Source organism: Mytilus californianus, unplaced genomic scaffold, assembly GCF_021869535.1.
Source record: "Mytilus californianus isolate M0D057914Y unplaced genomic scaffold, xbMytCali1.0.p SCAF_4, whole genome shotgun sequence".
NCBI lineage: Eukaryota > Metazoa > Mollusca > Bivalvia > Mytilida > Mytilidae > Mytilus > Mytilus californianus.
In genome coordinates this window covers 79,659,925-79,684,736 of record NW_026262690.1, presented here as the reverse complement: position 1 = coordinate 79,684,736, position 24,812 = coordinate 79,659,925, and the positions used below count along the sequence as shown (strand labels likewise).

Genomic DNA, 24,812 nt, shown 5'->3' with positions numbered 1-24,812 from the left:
CACTGTGATATATAAGATGCAAAACATCACTGAAATATGGGTTATTGAGTGGCAGAACATCATCAATATATCTGAAAGTCAAATTTAAGAACTTGGCATGTATTTATTACTTTTAGAAGGTTGACTATGAAATCTGCTTCATGTGAGTGCAATAAACAAGTCGGTCAAAAATAAATATCCATTGCAATACCGACTATTAAATACATGGATAGCACTATCATGTTAGGTTATGCGCTAAACTATTGAACAATGTTCAAAGATCTCATACAATGCCTAATGAATGACATTTCAAAATAAGTTCATTCATAGGAACAATAAGCTGATATTGACCGTATCTTTATTTACGAAATCTGTAAACAACAACACCTTAAAAATTGGAATATGATATCGATCGTGTTGTAAGAATAAAACAGGAACAATCGAACTTCCAAACCGCATCTTGGAAGAAGCCTGAAAAAGTACGAAACTAAGTCTTTGAAAAATGGAAATAACACTTTATAAATTGTATGCGCCCGTGACACTTTTATTATTTTTTTAAATTTGAAAACTAAGGATGTATAAGTATCGAAACACATGTAAAGATATATGACTAAAAGGGATCTTATAAATAACAGTCGAATCCATCTCAGGTTTACTTCGCCTGAGGGATTTGAAACCATAGTATCTTAAACATTTTTAGATAAAATGTTCGACCGAGTTTGAACTACATTTGGCAATATCTAAAATATATTCGATCGAATTTGGATTCGACTGAAACCGTAGTCGACAAATCCTCAACCGAATGTGACTGCGTCTTAACTGCTCTTTACAGTATTTTTGATCAGACGGTGTGAAGGACAGTTCAGAAGTGATCAAGTACGTTTCAGACTAGACCGAACACATTTCAGACTGGTTTGACAGAGTGTGTATTTGCATGGCATGTGATGCATTAATATCAAGAAACAACCCGGTCTCGTTCACCTCCGTTTAGTACCTTCTTAATGGATTTAAGATTTTGACATCGGTAACTACTGGTTGCCTTTGATATAATTTATATAGGAGTCAAATCTATCTTAGTTTTAGACGGTTAGGGACATGTTTAAGTAAAGTAACTGTAAGTCAGTCTTTTCCATTCTGGTCTGGAAAAATTTAAAAGTTAAGTACAAACTTGGCCTATCCGAACTCTATCGGGTTAGAAGTGTTTCTATTTCATAACTTCAATTAACAAAAGAAGTTTCCATTCGTATCCTATCATAAAATATGCAAGCATCGATTTATATGGAATAAAAAAATAAACAAATAAAGAGTAATATATTATATAACAAAAACAAACGTCATTTTAGCAGACAAAACGTGCCCAAGTTAATGCAAGTCAGTATTTTCCATTTTGATCGGGTAAAATTCAGTACAGTTAAGAGCAAACTTGGCCTATCCGAACTCTATCGAGTTAGTAGTGTTTCTATTTTACAACTTCAATCAACAAAAGAAGTTTCCATTTTTATCCTATCATAAAATATACAAGCATTGATATATCTGAAATAAAATAAACTTGAATAAAGAGTAATATATTATGTAACAAAAACAAACGTCATTTTAGCAGACAAAACGTGCCCACAGCAAGTTCGATTGAATATAAATTCTGGAAACGATAATATTTATATATAGTAATAGTTACATAACATAGATGGTTATAAGGATTCATCTATTTATGGTAGACTGACATTAATCACGTGGTGTTTCATCCCTTATAGCTCAACATCCGTAATGCACGTGCTCTCCGTGACATCAGAAAATAAATAAATGAAATGCCTGATTTTACTCGTCCTTTCCTGGTTTTATTACTTAAATCAAATAATTAAGCACCTTTTTGAAGATTTATTGACAAGAAAGGCGATTATATTATAGTTATTAATATCAATGGGTCGGTACCGCTACCGGTTGAGTATCAGTCCCCGAAGTTCACCGCTGCCAGATAGCTAATGCTTCTGTATACCTTATACACGCTATTGCGTGATGCCATATCACTTGATAAAACTTATCAACATATTTTATAGGAGTAGCACGACGGGTGTCACATGTGAATCAGTATCAGCTTACCCTTTAGAGTACCAGAGATCACACCCGGATTTTGATAGGGTCCCTGTTGCTCAGTCTTTTTTTTCAACTTGTGTTTTGTGCGCTGTTTGTCTTTGGATCCATTTTATTTTTTGCCATCCCATTGTCAGTTTGTTTTCGACTTATGAGTTTGAATATCCCTTTGGCATCTTTTGCCTCTCTATTCTAGACGTTTTTTTAAATTCTGTTTAGATTCTTGTGGTCTCAAGCGAACCTTATGAGCCTGATAACGAAGCATGAGTTGTGTACACACAAATGAACAGTTTATCGATATTCAAATCTAGTAACCCCATTTTGAATATGAATATACCTGTAAAGTGAAAACGACCGAGGGAATCGCATGAACTCCAAAAAGGAGTGAGACCACGTGTGTCGACACGGTAAGCATTTTTTAGTACGCACGCGTAACCCACCAAGCGAATCCTTACTCATTCAAAATGTCATGTATTGAAATCGGACTCAATAGGTCATTTTTCAGATTAAACGACTCTCTAGTTTTTAAAGATCAAAGACCGCGAAAGCAGGTCCTCGTTTGATGAGCACACCCAATTTGTGATGGATACCGTAGAACTCAAAGAGAAATAGCTGGGCATGCCATAAATTAAGTTATTTCTGTTCGATTATATATGCTTTTTCTACCAAACAATTAACACCTTTCTGCAAATGTTATCATTCTGTATAAACAAAAAAAATCAATACTATTATATCTTTACTGTCAGAAATAGCTGGGCTTGACATAGAAAAGGAACACTGTGCAATTGCAAATGATAATAATGTAGTTCAGCTCATTCCAAAGAATGCCGCTATGTGCACATTGAATGGTTGTTTGATAATGGAACCAACCAAACTAACGCAAGGTAAAATGTTTGAAAAATCTTCTAAAGACCAGTATTTGAGAGGTATATTACAATATTTGTATGTGAAGTCTACTATGTATAATAATGCGGATGATATGATTTCCGAAATACAACACGTTTTGTTCGAATAACCATCGTCAGCAACGTTCGAAAGTGTATATGGTATTACATGTGTAAACCAAAGGGCATACAAAATACAACCACCATTGTCCTAGGTAAACATTACCTGGGAAAGTTGCAGCATACGTTTTATGAAAATTACCCAATTCTATTAACTGAATGATTACAGACAAAATTAATGTATAATATGAATAATTCAAATATCATTAATAAATAAAACCACTTCAACGATCTTATTTTGTAGTGTTTTGGAAAGGACCATGACAATGGTAAATACTTAATATATCTATACCAAATTATAATTATTTTGTCAATCATAAATTTTCTTACCCTCATTCTACTGTCTACTTAATGATTATTGTTTCAGGTGCAGTTATACTTTTAGGTAAAACTAACATGTTTCGTTTTAACAATCCAGCAGAAGCAATAAAAATGAAGGAAGAATTAAAGGACGTAAGTGAAGGATAGTTTTACAACAGAAATAACGACCGTACATATTTCGAATATTATTGAACAGGTAGCAATCTATATCCCTGATTTGGAGTTGAATGTATTACATGGCAGTGACTTTCGGGATGCTAATACAACATATACAAATTATAATCAGCCCTCATAAATAAGTAAATATATAAAAAATTGGGAACATGAATATAGGATCAAGTGTGAAGGTAGAGAGAATCATCACGACTTTACCAAAAGTCGTCTACGAACACCTCCCTAGGCATACGCATCCACTAAGACTAATTTTTTAGCTCACCTGGCCCAACGGGCCAAGTGAGCTTTTCTCATCACTTGGCGTCCGTCGTCCGTCGTCCGTCGTCCGTCGTCCGTCGTCCGTTAACTTTTACAAAAATCTTTTCCTCTGAAACCACTGGGCCAAATTTAACCAAACTTAGCCACAATCATCATTGGGGTATATAGTTTAAAAAATGTGTCCGATGACCCCGCCAACCAACCAAGATGGCCGCCATGGTAAAAATAGAACATAGGGGTGAAATGTAGATTTTGGCTTATATCTCTGAAACCAAAGCATTTAGAGTAAATCTGATAAGGGTAAAACTGATTATCAGGTCAAGATCTATCTTTTTCAGACAGATCTGACAACCTGTTGGTTGGTTGCTGCCCTGAATTGGTAATTTTAAGGAAATTTTGCAGTTTTTGGTTATTATCTTGAAAATTGTTATAGATAGAGATAAACTGTAAACAGCAATAATGTTCAACAAAGTAAGATCTACAAATAAGTCATCATGACCAAAATTGTCAGTCGACCCCTTTAGGAGTTATTGCCCTTTATAGTCAATTTTTAACAATTTTTCGTAAATTTTTGTGATCTTTTACAAAAATCTTCTTCTCTGAAACTACTGAGACAAATTTAAGCTTACTTGGCCATAATCGTTATTATGGTATGTAGTTTAAAAAATTTGTCCGATGACCCCGCCTTTCAACCATTATGGCCGACACGGAGAAATTTTCAGACGAATCCGACAACCCGTTGTTGGGTTGCTGCCCCATAGCTAGTAATTTTACAGAAATTTTGCAGTTTTTTGTTATTATCTTAGATATCATTATAATATCTAATATTTAATACTATTAATTATGATTTTAACCTTACATGATTTCCAAAGCATCAGTAAATACAGGTGAGCGACACAGGCTCTTGAGAGCCTCTAGTTTACGTGAGATATATATAGAAAACCATTGGATTGTCGAATTATCCCGTTTCTATCTCTGTTTTAAGCTCCAAGACATAGAGTGTTCTTGATGTGCGACTGAATATAACTTATATTAAATACATAATATGTTCGGTTTTCTTATTATTTTATCGATAATGTATTTTTCTGTCGATGCACAATTTTTGTTTAAATTACGTCTTTTTTACATTTTGTTCTATTTTCTGACACTAGAAGTATCTATGATTTATATTTATTATATGTTTATTTCTTTTTACAGCATGGAATATCGGTATCTAGGGAACCTTCCATTGGCTATGGAAGATCTATCAGTGACATGTACAGATCGACAGATAGCCTGACATCAGCAAAGTACGTATTTATGGTCAATTAAACAAGATTCGTTGTAAATAGGTTGAAATAGAATGTGTCACAAGTCGACGTGTTTTTTTATATTTTCCCAAACCATCCCTTAAAATAGTTCCATATTTTTACAACGGCAAATGTTAAAAGATGGGCAAATTTGTTGCTCACTTTTTAAAAACAGATGTAGATGCAACCTAATAATTTATTTATTTCAAGTTATGACAAATAGGTTTCTTATACAGTTAAATTTATCGTAATTGGGAATGGTATTGTAATCCACTATGTGAAATTTGATGATAATCTACTTTTCCATGTTAATGTTTCACAAAGGATGTTTTCACTCTTAGATTCAACAATCGAAAATGAAAGGGAAATATGAACATCTTTACTAAATGTAAACAGCATAGGATTTGTAATAGAAATTGGCGAGAAATTACATTTTATTGTAATATAAGGATCTCATTAAACTGATTGCAAGAAACCTGTTAATATTTGCCAACTCTCTGAGTATTTTAATATGCTAAAAGTAGAGCAGAAAATCTATGCAATGGGAGAAGAAAACTAAAAGAAAATGTTAAATTTCTCAAAAAATAAAAATAATAAAAAGACACGTTCATGCCAATCAATACAAATACGTTATAATCAAAAGTGTTAAAGGAGTTTATATGAATACAATGTATTTTAAACCGAAATTATAATCTTTAAATTGATATTTAAGGGAGAGGAGTGCCGCTCAACCTGTTAAAAATAACAGGGCAACGAGATATCGCTCGAAATTCTAAAACTAAAAAGGTGTTTTACTAAACATATTCTTGCTAAATATTTATATATATGTATATATATATATATATATGTAAGATTTAGAGAGATCCTTGTTCTTGTTTGGATCTTGATATTATAATTTCTCACGTTATTCTTCATACCAAAATAAATTTTATTATAAGGAGGACAGCCTTTTCTTTCTTATTGTTAATTCTTATATCATTAATGGTGATATACCGTTTGTCTTTATTCTGAAATAAACATTTTTCAGTTAGCTTCATATCTTCAGATTTGCATAAGATCCCATATTTCAATGAGCGGATATTTTCATCACGAAGTACTTTTAACAGGGATGTATTTTTTTTTGCTATGGCATTGTCAGTTTGTCTTCGACTTGTGAGTTTGAATATCCCTTTTGTATCTTCTGCCTCTCATTTATGTACTTAAATTTTCGTCTGCTATTTGTCTTACATAAAATAAAGATGAAACGCCAACGTTTTATATTTGTTTGTTTTCAAAGTTCTATAAGTAGCAATGCCTGTGGTTAGCTTTGGAGAACAGTTTTTTTTGTATTCCAGTAATCCATTGTGACGTTCACTAGATTAATAGACTATATATACCTTAAATTGGTCATAACTTAAACAAATTTTACCCTGATATATGGATTTATTACTAACAGTAATTGGGAGCATTCTTTCATATGGCATAACTGAGTATTGTTGCACTTGTACCAGTGCTTGTGTCTTCTATTATACTGAGTTTAGTACGTTTTCTAAACTGATCTTACGGGATCGTTATCCCTTGTAGATTTTGTTATTCTGCTGGTCTTGATATAAAGGGAGAGTACTAAAAAAACTTCTTAAACCATCGCATGTTCATTTACGTGTCCAAAGCCAGCCTCGTTAGTGAAATTTGATGATAAACTTTATTAAAACTGTGGAAATTGCCACCCAGAAAAACGAAATCTATTCAGCTAACAAATGAAGTGTAATGATATTGCATATGAGTACATTTTTAAAAATGGTCACTATACCGAATATTTGTCCACTTTTAATGTTTTCAAAAGAAACAAGAAACATAAAAATGAATGTTAGTTGCATTTTACAGAAATTAATAAAGACTAATAAAAAAAAATGAACGGCAAATATATTACTGAAAATGCCCATTTTTCACATATTCAGTGTTCTAAAATTGCCACATATTGCAAAGCTGCAAGGACATATTGTCAACAGTAACGAATTTGACTTTTAGAAGAAAAGTATTTAATCGACGAATATGATTTTGATTCAAAGTTTATAATCTCATGGGAATGGTGTAAATTATACACTGAACATCATCAATATAATATTATATCGTTTTTCGTTTTTTGCCATGGAGTTGTCAGTTTGTCTTCGACTTGTGAGTTTGAATATCCCTTTTATATCTTCTGCCTCTCTTTTAAGTACTTAAATTTTCGTCTGCTATTTGTCTTACATAAAATAAAGATGAAATGCCAACGTTTTATATTTGTTTGTTATCAAAGTTCTATAAGTAGCAATGCCTGTGGTTAGCTTTGGAGAACAGTTTTTTTTGTATTCCAGTAACCCATTGTGACGTTCACTAAATTAAGGGATATAATTAAAATTAATTGACAAGAATTATTATGAAATTAACTTACTTGACATCCGAAGAAGTAGTTTATGTCATTTATTTACGTGATTGGAAAATATGTTTTCCTAGAACGAACTAATCAACACATTTTAATAAAGTGGTAAAATTCATGTACATAAGACTATCGTACACGTTGGTTCTAACTATTTACTTGTCTTTAAACTGTTATGAGCTTTATTAAGACTAATAATTTGTTTTTATATTGGTACATGCCCTTAAAAATACCGTGACATAGTAACTCAGTATGAACTGAACTGATTTGATAAAATGTAGGTATATTTCCACCAAAAAATGCTTCATAAATGCTTTAAATGTCTTGTTCTCTGTATTTTGCAGTGTTTCCTTTTATATATTTGAATAAATGTTTTTATTTCATTCAGGACACTGCATCAAAAACGCCGTAGACCGTTTATTTTCACTTTGTCAGTCATTCTGTCCATCCATCGTGTCTTGCTAACACTTACTTTTTATCTAATTTGAGATGTATTAATTGTATATAAGTTTTATCATTTTGAATTTAGAATAGTTTTCTTTTAAAAAAAGACAGAACTCTTATTTCATAAGGATGGCTAAAACAAAATGAAAGGTCAGATATTGGGAAAATGACAAAAAGACATCGAGGCCTACACGTAACATTTGGAATTCAGACTTGTAAATCAACATGACGTTGCACATGACGTTGAATAAAATTCTGAAACGCTTATGGGCCTATTAAAGTGATGAAGTGGTCAATATTAAGTACATACTTTCATAAATCTTGAAAAAAACAAATACCAACAATAACAATTTGCTTGCAATCATTTATCATCAATTTCTTCATCTGTTTTCTGGGCGATGAGTTTCAGAATTTTATTCAAAATTATGTTCAACGTAATGTTGATTCACTAGTCTGGATTTCCACGTTTCAGAATTCAGTGGTTGTCGTTTGTTGCTGTGTATCATATTTGTTTTTCGTTCATTATTTTGTACATAAATTAGGGCGTTAATTTTCACGTTTGAATTGTTTTACATTTGTCATTTCGGGGCCTTTTATAGCTGACTATGCGGTATGAGTTTTGCTCCTAGTTGAAGGCCGTTCTGTGACCAATAGTTGTTACTTTCTGTGCCATTTAGTCTCTTGTGGAGAGTTGTCTCATTGGCAATCATACCACATCTTCTTAATTTTATAGTGGCCTATTAAGTGACCAAGTCGTCAATATCAAGTACCTACTTTCATTAGTCTTTACAAAAACAAATACCAACAATAACAATTTGTTAGCCTTTAATATGTTTTCTGCATTTGTTTTCAATCATTTATCACAAATTTCTCTTCATCTGTTTTCTGGATGAAGCATATCAGAATTTTATTCAACGTCATATTGCTTTTACAAAAGGACGTAACACTGCTACTAACCGTGTATTAAAATATAACACGCCCACTAACCCAACATTATATATACAGGGTCTTCACGTGTTCGCTTTGAAACAATGATAATCTTAGAAATGTATAGGAGGTAAGATAATAGGGTATATTGGCATTAATATTTTGCGTAGAGAAAACCTTTATCCGTGTTAAACAAAAGAGTTCGATTAGAGATGGCGAAGAATCGGTCGTCAATTTTGAGTTTTCCTTTATTATTTCAGATTGGATATTGATATTTTGAGTGTGCGTTGATTTTAAGCAGGACGTCGATCTGTGTACGACATTTATATTTAACAGTTTTCTTGAGGAAAGCTCTCTTACAATTTTATTTGGACACATCCTTTTGCAGATTTCTGAAATGTCGTTCTAGAGTTAATTGATTTTAATCGTACAAAAAAAAAAAAAAAATAAATAAAAAACATAAGATTTATAAGCAGCAGCTCTCCTTTTGTATGACTTAAATTATACGAAATGGAAGCAGAGGGTAACCAATACGTGAAAAGTAAAATAACAAAAATACCGAACTCCAAAGAAAATTCAAAACGGAAAGTCCCTTAACAATTGGCAAAATCAAAAGATCAAACACATCAAACGAAAGGGAAACAACTGTCATAATCCTGACTTGGCACAGGCTTTTCCGTATGTAGAAAATGATTGATTAAACCTGGTTTTATAAAAATGCATATCCCGATTTTGGATCCGTCATTTTGAAAATCGATAAATTACTTTTGCATCTTATTTGATTGATATCGTATTATTAGACTGAAGAATCTAAGTATTGCTTATTGTTTTTTAAAAAACATTTTAATGATATTTTCATTTTATATTTAAGTACTGTATGTATAATAAAAACTCTAAAAAGATCACAGACAGACTCAAAATGTCCTAAACATATTTACGATTTTGAGAAAAGTTATACAACTAAAAGTGTACCTTGTGTGAACGATGTTATTCAATTCCTATCAAAATTTAAACTATTCGAGAATACTTAAGTTTAATTTTTATGCATTTTGAGCTTTATATAGCTGTGAGAGGAGAAAATAAGCCAGATGCTATTTCGAACATGCATTTCTTCACGATGAAGGGTGAATACACTTGCTTTCAACCTTGATCTGATGTTATCGTGCAAATCAAATACGACTTTGAATTTGGTATCTTTACGAAATATCAGCGAAATTTGACCTAAAGATATATAAACATGAAAAAAATAAGCATGTCTTAGGTGAGGAGGAAGTGAGATAGGGGCCTTATTTTGCTCCTGAAATTGCCAAAAAAAAAATCCTTTCAGAATCATTTTACTTTATTAATTTTCACAATTTTCATTCGTAACGCCTGTGACATAACGTAAAATGATAACAAAAATGACAAATTTGACCATAGGTGGTTTTGGTGTAATCAACAGTCTTACTCACAGAATATTTTACTAATAATAAAATCTGTATTAAAATCATCATCATCATCATCATCATCATCATCATCATCATCATCATCATCATCATAAATTAGAAACAAATATATTGAATTTGAAATTCAATGGGTAAAACTGTGGCATAACTGAAAGTTATTTTTTTTCTACGCAATTCATTTTAAGCTAGTCTTACTATTTGGCGCATAACACATATGATTATTTCGTCTTTTATAAAGATGTTGAATTTTAGGCAAATATAGCTATTGATATAGGACTCGCTCCTTTCCCTCCAGGACACATGAATTTTATTTTCATTGATTTTAGGTAAACCTAGCCTACTTTTTTGGTAACATTTTATATGTGTATGAACATTGCATTTAAGAATGGCAAATAAAGCCGGGTATAATTTATTTTTTGAACATTAACAGTTTAATAACAGAATTCAAGTAATAAAAATACAATATTAAGGTCAACATGGACTTTGCTGATCAGCACAATATGAAATAAATCATCTAAGTCTACTTACCTTTTAATATTTCTGTAACATACTATTAAAAGCGCAGACTTTGAAGGAGTGCTGATAATACGGCGATGCAAAAGAAATCAAATGGCGAGTATACGTATATTTTAGATGACAATGATTCTTATTTTATGCTTCTATAGCTGGGAAACATCAGATGACTACGGAGATGACATAGACAAGTTAAATGAACAAAGGTAAGTGTCTTTGCGATGAAATAAAGAGTCGGAGTACAAATTTATTACACAAAACGGACTTTGCTAATTTGAACATAAGTGCACAATTACCAAGCTCCAATTTAAGGTAAATTAAAAGACGGGAAGTCAATAAAAACTGGAAAAAACAAAAAATGTTCTACTATGTCAATCAAGGGAACAACTGGAAAACAACTGTCATATTCCTGACTTGGTACATGCATTTTCTTAAGAAATGATGAATGAAACCTGGTTTTACAGCAAGCGAAACCTCCTACAATTGACTATATTACCATTATACTAACAAAAATAGCGTGACCAACCCAAAGAGACATACTTGAATTACGTGACAAGAAATGTCTGATTGTAGCAATTCGAGTGTACATCGAAAAAAAGTTATCTTACAGGTATTAGTGAAATTTCTTTTGTCTAATTGTCTAATACATATTTTTTCCAAGGAAATACATTGAGCTGATGGAACAACGCTATGATAAAGCTCAAACAGAAAGAGAATCATCTATATCCAATTTGGATCAAGAAGTTCATAACATTTTAGTGACTTTGGGTGATATAAAAGATCGAATACACCAGGTAATATGATATCAAAATGTTTTTGAAACATCAATAATCCAATAATGCGGCATATATCTACTGGTGACCTTATGACCTTTAATGACCGACAACTATTACCTTTAGAATTATAATTGTCGTCGGATTGCCGTTTCATTGATGTATACCGAAATCAATAATTCATATTCAGAGTGACATTTCAATTCGAAACCAATCTGAAACTAGAAAAGTTTAAAGTGCATTAATAAGATATCTAAAATATCAGAAGCATTCAAGTTATACCAAAAATCACTAACGGAATCTTAACAATGTATACACTCTGGTCTTCATGTATTTGTACAGCTCTACCTGATTTGTTTTAAATTTCTTCGCCTTCGAGAATCATTAAGGAGACGTTACTTGTTATCCGGAGCTCCACGTTTTAAATGGTTAAATATTTAAGGAACAGGAACGTAAATTTTAAAGAGTCTTCCTTTTGGAAGAATTAAAATCAAAACACATTTATCTACATTTGCAAATATTGAAGAAATCATTGGAGCCATAATCATATTCGTTCTTTGAAACATGATCAATATAAAATACATTTTAAATTATATTTTTCTATCAAGGACAATATGCAAAATACAAAATATGGAAAAGGTATGAAAAAATTAACTGATGACCACATGAAGGCAAAAGATGCAATTTTACAGGTATGTATTTTCAGTAAAATTTGAAATAGAGAAAAACTCACAGCATAGATTTATTTTGGAAATGATTACAACAGTCTTGTGTATACAACACGCCGCTGGTTCGGTAGAAAAAAATCACTAGCCTAGTGTCGTTAATGGGATTTTACAACAACTTTGTCGATGCCAAAGCTGATGGACGGTTTAGTCCAAAAGGTGTCGCCAGCCTTGTAGTTTCCACTTCTATGTGGAATGAAATATCATTGATACGCTTATGTTTTTAATTCCTGTATAATAAATGTTGAATCGTTCTAAATACGTTTTATTTCCAATTGGATAAAGATGGCCTTAGCCAGATTTGGCATACTGTTTTGGGAATTTTCTTGTTTTCAGTGCTCTGTATAGACGGAACATGATCTTGCATACTTAGTTACAAGCCTGGTATTTTTGTTTTTTTTAATGTTTAGCAGGAATCACATTCAGACATTAGATAAATGTATAAATATTTCAAAAAAGTTAAATGCTCCTTTATGTTAAATACCTAGGAAATAACAAAACTGAAGTCAGACCTTGAGTTTACCATGAAGTCCTTGGATGATGAGATACTAATTCTAGAACAGAAGGAAAATGATCTTGTCATTTCACAAATAACTCTTCAAACAAATGTTCATTCTAAAATGGACTATCTATTGAAGAGCAAAGGAAAGGTAAGATTAAACATACCTATCCATTCGCCTTTCATTGTTATCTATGTACCCTATATTGATTAATAAATAATGTCCTTTTTCAACGGTCTTTCCTCAAAATGATGAATCGAAAAGATAGACGTTTCAGAGTATATGCCTAACATAAATACTACATCGGCAATTATTCAGAAGTAAGAGGTACATCGTTTTATGAAAATACTGATAAAAGCAAACCATAACAACCCCTTAGTTGCATATGTAAAGGAACAGAAGTAATGTTTTTACGATGTGTTTTTATCTCGGCAAAAGCATATGATAAGAGGTGAACAGTTTAAATGAAGATTTGCAATCCGTCAACATAAAAACAGAATAAAATTGGTAAAACATAAAGTATATCCTTCCAATTATTACATTACAATGTTTGGATGATTAAATGTTAATGGGAATATGAAGCAAGCTATTTGAAGAAAAAATAGAAGTAGCACTTCATGTACTTCGGCATTACAATGAGCGCCTATGCAAATCATCTCTCGCTTTATACTTAATACAGAACATGAAAGATTTAGAAGAATCAGATAAGGATTTACAAAAACTAGAACAATGTTTCAAAGAAGAAAAGGCAAAAATTGCCTCTAATTCTGATGTTAATGAACGAATACTAAGAGAACTAGAGCAACAGGAACAAAAAATACAAACGGATGTCGATATAGAATTAAAATTACTACGGGATAAACGTACTAGGGCGGAATCTACTAAGGCGTCTGAAATGAGAAAAATAGATGAGGCATGGCAAGATATCCGTGAACATGAGCAACAAATTAGTGAACAGAAAATGCGTGGCTTGAACCAAACAGAAAAGTCTAAACTTTTGCAAAAGCAAACACATATTAATGAAGCAAAAGAACTTTTAATACAAGAACAGGAAGCTATTTCTAAGGACCATACAGAAGTCATGAAACAGATAGAAAAAGAGGAAAAGAAAATTGATCTGAAAAGACATAAATTAATAGAGGAATTTCAACTGAAAAAGCAGAATGTTTTATCTACAATTAGTCCTAAGCTTACCAAAATCAATAACAAAATATATATAAAAAAGAAAGATCTCGATGATCTGGACAGTACCATTCAAAATTGGGAAAAAGAACTAGAAAATCTAGAAGGGATGCTAAGCATGTCAACCGACAGCTGCACTAAACAGCAACATGGGATTGCAGAAGAGACACTTAATAAGAAGGAAAAGCGTGATCTGAAGGAACAAGAACTAAAATCAAAGTTATCAGATCTAGAGTCTAGACTTGATGTGCTAAATAAAGAATTCAACGAGTCATCAGAAAAACTTAAATGTGATCTTAAGTAAGTAGATGTATAAATATAATAACGGAAAAACAAATATCTTTTAAATGCTTTCTTTAGACCACGATTGGCCTTACCAACCCTGTCCAAATCAACTTACCTGTGAGCAAGATGCTACTGAAAATTCACAATAACCACTTCATATTTAAATCATGCAAGTGCCAAAGCATCGAATAAGACATCATGTGATCTCATTTTACAACATTGAAATCGCGTGGTTATTCAAGTTCATACAAGTGTCTGGTCAGGCATCTTTGAATGCACACTGATGAATATTTTACTTACAAAACTGCCAACAAAACATTACCCCAAGAATGTTATACCCCACTAATGAGTTGACGGAAATATACAATAGTCTAATTCGTCCAATGAACCTTAACACTAATCACATATTTCCAACCTTGAGTCGTAAGGAAGTATTTGATATATTGTCTGTAACTAAATAATGTTGAGTTATATAGTGTGAGTGATTATGAGATTTTCCAATCCTACTATGTGGTATTTTGATTTTTTATTTTACCCAGTAGACATAGAACTGTCGGTCAATATTAAATAACGACTAGGATATATTTTGCATGACATCGCGCCAATCTTTTGCTAATTCTAAACAGGGATTTATCTCTCGTACAAAAATGTATCCAAATTAATTAAGGCCAGTGAACAGCATATAGTAGAAAATTTGATTTCAAGTAAGTTAAAGAATTTTACAACAGATTTGTCTATTGAAAATTCGATTGTTGACCTTACGATATCTTGTCTGTGCTTTTTGGACTGCTGTTTTATTGGTGTTTATTGCGTAAACATAAATATATACATATAAACTTTATAATGTCTCCAAGTTTGATGTCTTATTCATTCCAACAAATCTATATGATGTTCTATAAAAGAAATTCGAAGATTTAAAATCTATTAATACCAGAAAGTGAGATTGTTACAGATAATTAACGATATCCTAAAATTTGACTGAACAAATTGATCATGCATTTTCATTTTTATCTTGAAAATATCCTTAAGAATCCTTAGCTGAATAGGAGAAACAAAAAATGTTGTTGTTTCGCGTTGTCTTCTGTCGTTGCAAAAATACATAATCAAAGAAGCCAAATGCATTTCTGAAATAATTTTGTCATTTTTCAGTTTTCCATCCCACCAAGGGTACAGTGATAAAACTTCAAGTCACCTGAAGCAAGAGGTATACATATAAATTAATAAATAAGATATGCTGCAACTTCTCATTCTATTTTGTTCACATACAATGTACATTGAAAATCTATCGAAACCGATTCATGCTTTGACCCTGAAATTGTACACAGTAAATTCACAAAAGCAAGACACAAAACAAATTATCTATAAAATTAACATATCTTAGCTGAAAAAAAAGTCTAATTCAACCTGAATTTATAGTATTTTGTGGTGAGGTTTAGACAGATTTCATTGAAATTTTCATTAATTTCAGCTTTCACCATTATTATAAAAAAGTTTATCTTCTCGTACGCCAAAGAATTTATTTTCTTCAATCATTTTTTTTTAAATTCATATGCTGCTTCTAGTAATTTATGATTATAAATACATATTATAAATTTTGAAATTGAAGGGGTTCTAAACAGTTTCTGCTATAAGTATATAATGCTTATAAAATCGATGTGATTGAAAGTATTTGAGCCATGAATATAAGATATCTTAATTTTCAGTGTTAATTATTTGCTTTAATTATGTTATCAATCGTGTGTGCATTGTTTGGGTATTACAATCAATAACGTGTATACATTTTGTACAGGAGATTACAAAATTTCAAGAGCTATATGATAAAAAACATTCAAATTTATTAATTCTCAAACAACAAGCTGAGGAACAACAAGATAGAGAATTCGAATCGTTGGAACTTGAAATCATGAAACTAGAAGAAATACAAAATCAGGCCAGGTATGTTTTTATGCAGTCATGAAGAATTTTGTGTTTGGTGGAAAGGCTTAGAGTCGCTTATAATTATTTTTGTCAATTTGGTGCGATTTGGATTCTCCTTTGGCGATTGGGATGCGAGAGGAGACAATTTCTAAACACTTGTTATTAAATATATTTCATTCGTTTATCTGTCATATTTGCAGTATGTAGAGCAGAAGATATAGCAAGTCCCTTGAATTTGAAATTCTGTATATCTATCAAATAGCATCCATAAGATGTTTGCGAGACAAGTATGTTTAAGAAGTCTTCGTATTTGATTTGACCTTTTAACTGTGATGATTTGAACGCTACTGATAAGTCTTATGTAGACGAAACGCGCATTTGTCGTACCAAATTATAAGCCTTGTATTTGTGATTAGTTTATGCGAAGATGTTAATGTGAGTAAAATATTTTTTGGTGCAAGACATCGTGTCATTTTTTATTTAGCAAGCATCTTAATTGACCATTTAAGATCTATTTCAACTTTTTTATGAAGTCATGAAAGGTCTGGATGATATCTACCTATTCAGTTATTGAAAAATCATTATTTTGTTTAATTTTAATGTGCCAGATAATGACTCTAAGCATACCTCCTCTTTATATGAGACTTAAAATAGTTGAAAAATATAACAATGAGAATTTTACCAAAAAATTTATGCATTCTGACGAAATATGTTAAATGGCAAATGAACAGAAGCAGACATAAGAATTTGTATGATATCCTCTTCAATAAGTGGAAGCGTATTTTTGGTGTCAATGTAAATTTTCAAAAACCTAATTCCAATACCATAAGCTTGTATAATGTGATTTGCTATTTTAAAGATATTAGTTGGGTTTTTTTTCTAAGAGGACACCAACTATCTGTTGTGAAGGTAGTAGAGTAACTTTGGTGCCTTTATTGTAATAAAAATTGAGTCTAAAAGTTTTGCCAAATACAGCTAAGGAATTTAGAAATAAAATTTCTCTAAAAACAGTCATTTTGGTTCGACTTCGTCAATATTCTTATAAAACATCGCTGATGTATTATTGGCTTGAAAATTAATAGTTCAACCTCATTTGAACCCCTATTCATGCAACCTTTAATTTGACCTTTATGGTGATGGGTTGCTTATGTTTTTATCATGTGGTTCATCCATTAAAAAAAGAAAAGAATGTAAACATTGAAATGTGAAACAAGGGAGAAACCAGGAATAATCATTTGGTCGACTGATCCGGTCCTCAAAAAATCATTTGTATACAAGGAATACGAAGATATACATATATTTTAATCTATAACATGAAATCAAACAGATCTATACAAATCTTCATTATACGATTGCACGTGCTTGCCTGTATATTTATATTTATATCGGATTAACTGATCGTCGACAGTCTTCGGAGGTCATCTAGGGAATCTCGATGGATGATTAGATGACATACGTAGTCTAAAAAACGAACGAAATACTGATACATAATGACGAAGACATGCATTGTGTATTGTTTCTTGCTGGACTTTTTGTAACTTGTGAATATACGTTTTAATATGTTATTAATCAAATAAGAAAATTGGGCAAATCGGTGAACATAAATTTGACAGCGTATGTGCCTTTATTATTTTTACGGGAAATAAAACCTTTTGCTTACTATTACAAAAAAAAACAGAGCCAAAAAATTAAAAAAACAAACAAAAAAACTATTTTATATTTGATAATATGGCAGATCAAAGGAGCAGAACAATTACAGATATAATCAAAGTGTACAATGATTATGGTGAATTTTGTCCATTAGAAAAATAATGAATAAAGTCAAGCGGGAGACTAATAATCATTTTAAGTTGACCTGACTAAAACAGATGAATTGCACAACTGATTAAAATCAAAACGATGCATTTGCATAGCAGTCATTTATATTATTTGCATAATGTTTCAGAATAGATCAAGAGGTGAAACGTCGACTACGGGATGTTCGACAAAATAAGTGAGTTTTAACGATTAATTATCTAAAAACTTAGGTGGACTCTAATAGTTGGCCCTGCTATTTATAAGGTCTTATCAAACACATTTGTGTAATGATTTTGAAATTTCCGTTGTCGTTCATATTTTGCATACCATCAAAATATTTAGAATATGTTTGTTAAAGCGACTACATTTTGTAATAATAATATCGTGATACATTGCTACCATAATCCTTTATACTGATGCTCCTAGTAAGGTTATATGACAATTTCTTAACGATATGATATATATTGTTAAAATTAAACCATGTGCTTTCAGTTTAATCTGAAAGGGATGCTTATCATGTAACACGACAACACTATCCACCCTTGGCTAAATTGATTTAAATAAATCAAATTTTCAATCTATTTTCTTACATATATCTTCTGTATTCCTTGTTAGAACACATATACATATTTTCATAAAATTCCGTGTTGTACAGTCAATTCTCAAAGGGAGTGTTGGAAGGACGTATAAATCTCCTGAGCATATTGATATATACATTCCTTTACAAAGAACTATTTGTAAAAACTATATTGTAACGGGATATCGGGGTTGTCTAGTTCAGTTATCGTTATAATTCAACCTGGTTTTAAAATTTTAACTAAGTTCCTTTGTATTGAAATAATCTAATAAAAGATTCTTAACGCACAGTGCAAGAAATTTATTTCAGTATCTAAAAATTGTGCATGGCTTTTTTTATTCCAATTATTACTATACTTCAATGGAAAGATGTGGGCCAAGTTTCCCACAATTTATTTTTGGTTTGGAGCGATTAAAAAAATATCAGAGAAAAACAGTTATATTTGTGTGTACTATTATGTTTAAACAGTATTATTTGGTATAACTGAACATATGCTCATACAAGTAAAAATGCCCATAGATAGTTCAAAAGAAAGTTTGAAATATTTTGGTTAAAATAGAGTATTTGTGTGATTAAATCGTTTGATTTTTGAAGAAAATAAAATGCCAATATAAAATTGAAAAAAAAACAAATCATACATTGCACAATTAGTCATTACAACAATTGTTCGATGGGTAACATCATGTTTGACCAAACATCCTTTCTTTCGATTCAGGAAGCTTTGCTAATTTAAAATTTGAATTCAGTGTCATCGCTACATATATAAAATAGTTCTATCTTGTACTATAGCCAACATCATTATCATTGAATTCTAAATTTGGATATAATTGTAATTTAATGTAAACTTTCCTGTCGACATAAAAGGAAACCAAAATCTAACATAATACCTATATATTTAGGGCTACCAAGAGACGGAATTATGAAAGTTTTGCAAGTTTAGAAACAGATTACAATATTGTGAGTTAAATTAGTTATCAAGATATGATATAAAGGCAACAGGAGTTTACCGATGTTCAAATCTCATAAATCAATTGAGAAGACAAATAGAAGTAACGAACAAAAACTGAGAGAATTGCATGAACTCCAAAAAGAAGCGAGGCCGGGTAAGTCGACAGAGTAAGCCTCTCTTGCATCACCCCCATGCGAATCCACAAACAGTCAATTGTCACAATCTGGAATAGGCCACAATGGGTAAAATTGCAGATTAGACGACTATTCTGGTATCAGAAGAAAGAAAGTATTTGTATTGAGCGTGACATTTAAACTTATCGCTTTGTAAAGGTTGACTATCTATTTTTTATAGATAGGTCTCCACACACTGACGACATGTTTTCGCATTGTAGAATCCAGAAAAGTGGTCCGATTTGTATGTTTATCAATTAAGTTCTATTCATGATAGTGACATTTTGACAAAGTGTTGATTATTATGGCAGGTGATGTATGTAAATCAGTAAACGATTACCCAGTCGAGTGCCTGGTTTTTTCTTCTTTTGCAGTTCAAGCGATTCTTTTTTTGTTTTTAATTTTTACCTTTTGTTTCTTTTACCCGGATTTATGAGATTTGAATGTCGTTTAATTACTGTTGCATCTAATTCTCAAGCCACAGCTTTTTAATATACAAGTTTGAATACCGAGCACGTATAGTATTCTGAAACAGTGATTTGCCATCAAAACTACAACTAAAGAAAATAATCCTCATATTCCATCGTTACACCAGAAATACGGCACCAAAATTGGCTGTATTTTGCGTATGACAATATTTCCAGATCTAAAGATCGTTATTGAGGCCAAAATTGTTTGTAATTGATGGCGGCGAACCTTTAAATAAATACACAGAATTATAAAAGTCTATGGTATTGTGTTCAAAATAACTCTTCGGTATGAACAAAGTGCAAGCGGAAAGGTAATAGTTTATTGGGAATCAATTTAAACTAAATAACCTAAAACTATAAAATATTGCTTTCATTGATTACTTAAAATAGTCAATTGAATAATATGTCTGATAGAAGATTTGTGAACATAATCGTATTTTTCTTTTCGGTCTTTCAATTTTTAATGTTTAAACATCCGTACATGCGATGATCATCCATATGATGGATTATTTTCAATCATGAAAAAGCAATATGCACTTTGAGCAAACCAGCTACTTTTTCAAATTCTTTTACAGGATGGTACTTCCCTAGCAAGTAGCACATTAACAAACGTTTCTGGTATAGGAGTGAATGTTTCTTCTTTCAGCCTACGAAATCGTGGTTCCGACAGCTTTTATGAGTTTGAAGTACAGGTATCTATTTTCAGTTTAAATCTTAAAATAACTTTTTTTAGTTCGAATACATGTTTTAAAGGGGTTTTCAGTACTAATGAAATCACAAAGTAAAATCTTCATGACTGATTTCTTTTATAGAAGAGGGACGAAAGATACCAGAGGGACGGTCAAATTCATAGATCGAAAACAAACTGACAACGCCATGGCCAAAAATAAAAAGAAAAACAGACAAATAATAGTACAGATGACACAACATAGAAAACTAAAGACTAAGCAACACGAACCCCACCAAAAACTGGGGGTGATCTCAGGTGCTCCGGAAGGGTAAGCATATCCTGCTCCACATGTGGCACCCGTCGTGTTGCTTATGTTATTACAAATCCGGTAAATAGTCTAATTCGGTAGGTCACATTCGTGAAAAGGAAAGGGTATTGTAGTAACGACATGAGGAACATATCCGATATCATCTGTGAAACGGTTATAGATATATCAGTCTTTTTTTTTAAATATAACAATTGATATTGACATAATTCTATTAAAATGTACTTAATGCTAGATTTTGAATCAAAGACACAAATTAATGTATATTATTTTCGACAAAAGCAAAGGTCACTAAATAAACTAAAATTTTACTAGATTCACAGTTTTTGCAGTGAATAAAACTTTCAATAATGTTATAACTAATACCACGAATTCTTTAATGATGCATTTAAAACAGGAATACACACGAAGACACATCCACATAGTAAAACAAAGGAGCATCGTGGTCTTTTAAATATAATAATATGCCTTCAATCTTTTTGTAAGTTATTAATAAACGTTATGTACCAGTTTCTGAGAAATGTAACTATTGATAACTCTTTACAGCTTGTAATTGGGAAAGATAATTGGACAGTTTACAGGCGTTATAGTAAGTTTCGAGAAATGCACAAGGAACTGAGACAAAGAATTCCTAAGGCAAGTATTACAAACTTAAATATGATGTTATTTAAAAATACAATAACCGAGAGGTCGTTCATGACATTAACTATGAATTGCATTGACACACATATACATTTAGCTTTATGATGTTCCCTTTTTGTTTCATGACATTATTTTACAATAAAAATGCAATCAAGAAAAGAACAAAGACAAATGATCAACATAATCTTTAGTGTTCAAAGTTATAAATTATATTTATATACTTCTCATGTTCTATATACACATACTACATATCACCAGTCAAAGTTCAAAATGATCCGGGCATCCCACACTCAATTTCTGTCAACCCTAATTTAAAACATGGATAAAATAAGATTATAAAGTTTGCCTCGTCTCATTCCGTGATTAACATTTTAAATTGAAAGTATAATGGGAGATCAGAGCATATGTAAAATTTCGTCTTTTTGAAAAATGAAAATAGGTTACCAAAACCAAATTCTATTGATAGCGACAAGAAAGGATTCAGTTAAATCACAATCTTTTCATAACAAAAAATGTTGAAATGAAGCTCATAGTGAACTCTTTTTTCGGCGGGTTGAATGATTAATTCAATTATGTGCACAGTAAACGAGTAAAAATAACTTGATACAAGAAACTGAACTTGGGCGTAACATCAGTGAATCATGAAATGTAGGTTAGAATGACTTACATTTGTGGCAAATTGTTTGTAATTGGTTTTCCAGATGCATCCTCACAGCAAGTTATATGGATGTTTCTCATTTGGTCTTCGAGACTTGCATTTTAAAGGCTTGATACTTTTAGTGTCGGTATTTTATGTTATTATTATATGGAAGCAAAAGGGGAAAACTCTTGACTCCAAGAACAACGTCACATTTGTTAATTTTTTTTAGACATGAAATGCATTTATTTAAAAACACCTGAATATATTTTACCCTGTATATTGCAGTGGAGTATACACAAGGGGCCCTAACAAATGGTTAATTGCTTAAAAAAAATCTGTTCATCTCATGTGCTTCTTGCAATTTCTTGCAGGATTTTTTTAATGAAATCATTGCAGACTGGTACATCTAGAAATAGGGTTGTCATTTTTAAAGACAGAGATGTCACAAGTTGTCCAAAATTTTATTTATATGAGGAACGATTAAGTTTGGGACAATGAAGAAGCGAGAAATTTTGTATTTTCAAGCTCATAAAATTATTTTTATATACAATCTGTTTCTCCTTGTACTCATTTGTTATAATATTTTTAAAAAAGTGAAAAAAAATAAAACACATCTTGCTAGTTTTTCAGTCGTTATAAAAAAATTATTTCGACATTTTAATTTTAGATGCGCAAGATTAATTTCCCACCAAAAAAGATATTTACTAAATCAGAGAAGATTCTTGAACAAAGAAAAAAGCAGCTTGAGGTAACACATTGTAATTTTTAACATAATATGAACTAACAGGAAGTAGATATATGCATGTTATTACCTATGTTAAAAGGTGAATAAAAATGATAAATAGGGTAAATTACAAGGATGAAATTGAACAAAGGTAACTTGATTTAGAAGAACAGCAAACAATTTTAACTTAACCTTTTGAAAAAAGAAGATCAATTGGTATTTTGGCATCGGACAGCTGCTCATTTCGTGTTTCGATTGTGACACTTACGCATGAAATTTATAAAGTGTTGATTTCATTTTTACTGCAGTCGGTAAAAGTTCAAATTGACAAAAGATCGTGAAACACTACTTTCAACAGTATCACTGAAAATTATCAACTACACGTAGTTTGTAAAAACAAAATGTTTCATTCTTCTTTTTCAAACCTTGGTTTACGTGACCGACTATCTAAAGTGGTTACGATTGGCGATGAGTAATTCCGTCTTCTTACAATACAACCAATTGAACATTAAAAAAGGATGACTATCATTGCGTTTGACATATCTTAGATAGACATCATAATATTAAATGAGTGCACAGTGAAATTATGTGTTGGCAGAGTGTCGTATTTAACATCTAGGGAATGGTAAACGGGTACAGCGATTTTGTAACATATTATTTTAATTAACCAATTTAATTTAAGGAAAAATTAAAACAAAAAAAGGTATTCATTGGCGGAAGTTCCATTTAAGTCTTTTCAATCCTATTACCCCATAAACTTTAAAACTGGATGATTGCTATTTACAAAACGCACAACAAATTCTTTATTTATTACGACTAATGATTGTCAAATCTGAATCAGTAATGTAAAGAACAAAACTCTGAACAGTCCTAAATAAGATTTTAACGAAGGGTTTCTGTCCCTTTGGTACTGTTATACGTCAGAAACAATACACGTATCAAATCCAATAAAATATGCCATTTTGTTCATTAAATGGTTTAAAAACGCATCAACTTTCATCACTCTATGTTAAACAAGTGAACATTTATTATTTGTTTGCAAACCATGTAGATAAAATTTATTTTTGCAAACCATGTAAATAAATGCCACAGATCTGTTTTCGTTTTAAAAAATTACAATTATAAGTTGTTCGTTTGAGGGCTTCATTATGCATTTACGTCTTAGTATTTAGGGAAGTTTATAACAATGAATTCTGTAATAATTTTTTTTGTGTTTAACACAAATCTCAGACTTTGGCTATATCAGGCACTTCAGTTTTTATTGGTGTAGGATAACTGTAATATGTCTAGATAACAACGGAAGTTCGGCAGGAATTCTAAAATAGCGATGGGAAATGTAAACAACAAATCGTCAAGTTTGATAACAAAACTTATTCACATTACTTGTCCCATAAGATAATTCAATTTTCAAATACAAATGAATTTAAATTTTAGTCGAACTGCATTACTCATAGCGTACAAGTAGTTGATGATAAATATAAAAAAAAAGAAGATGTGGTATGATTAACAATGAGACAACTCACCACATGAGACCAAATGACACAGAAATTAACAACTATAGGTCATCGTACGGCCTTCAACAATGAGTAAAATCCATACCGCATAGTCAGTTGTTAAAGGCCC

General features: G+C 31.4%; 1 protein-coding gene across 1 annotated transcript in view; it reads left to right on the top strand.

The window, feature by feature from the left end:
• LOC127737093 (kinesin-like protein KIF16B) overlaps positions 1–22,657 on the top strand; it is a 39,724-nt gene extending 17,067 nt beyond the window's left edge. The window contains exons 18-32 of the mRNA XM_052247626.1: positions 2,814–2,951; positions 3,439–3,524; positions 5,022–5,113; positions 10,993–11,046; positions 11,502–11,634; positions 12,222–12,305; positions 12,827–12,988; positions 13,518–14,320; positions 15,455–15,509; positions 16,095–16,240; positions 18,168–18,215; positions 19,496–19,553; positions 20,764–20,880; positions 21,730–21,823; positions 22,638–22,657. Coding sequence (XP_052103586.1) covers positions 2,814–2,951; positions 3,439–3,524; positions 5,022–5,113; positions 10,993–11,046; positions 11,502–11,634; positions 12,222–12,305; positions 12,827–12,988; positions 13,518–14,320; positions 15,455–15,509; positions 16,095–16,240; positions 18,168–18,215; positions 19,496–19,553; positions 20,764–20,880; positions 21,730–21,823; positions 22,638–22,657 — 2,090 coding nt within the window. The remainder of the gene's footprint in view (positions 1–2,813; positions 2,952–3,438; positions 3,525–5,021; positions 5,114–10,992; positions 11,047–11,501; positions 11,635–12,221; positions 12,306–12,826; positions 12,989–13,517; positions 14,321–15,454; positions 15,510–16,094; positions 16,241–18,167; positions 18,216–19,495; positions 19,554–20,763; positions 20,881–21,729; positions 21,824–22,637) is intronic.
• The last annotated feature ends 2,155 nt before the right edge of the window (positions 22,658–24,812 follow it).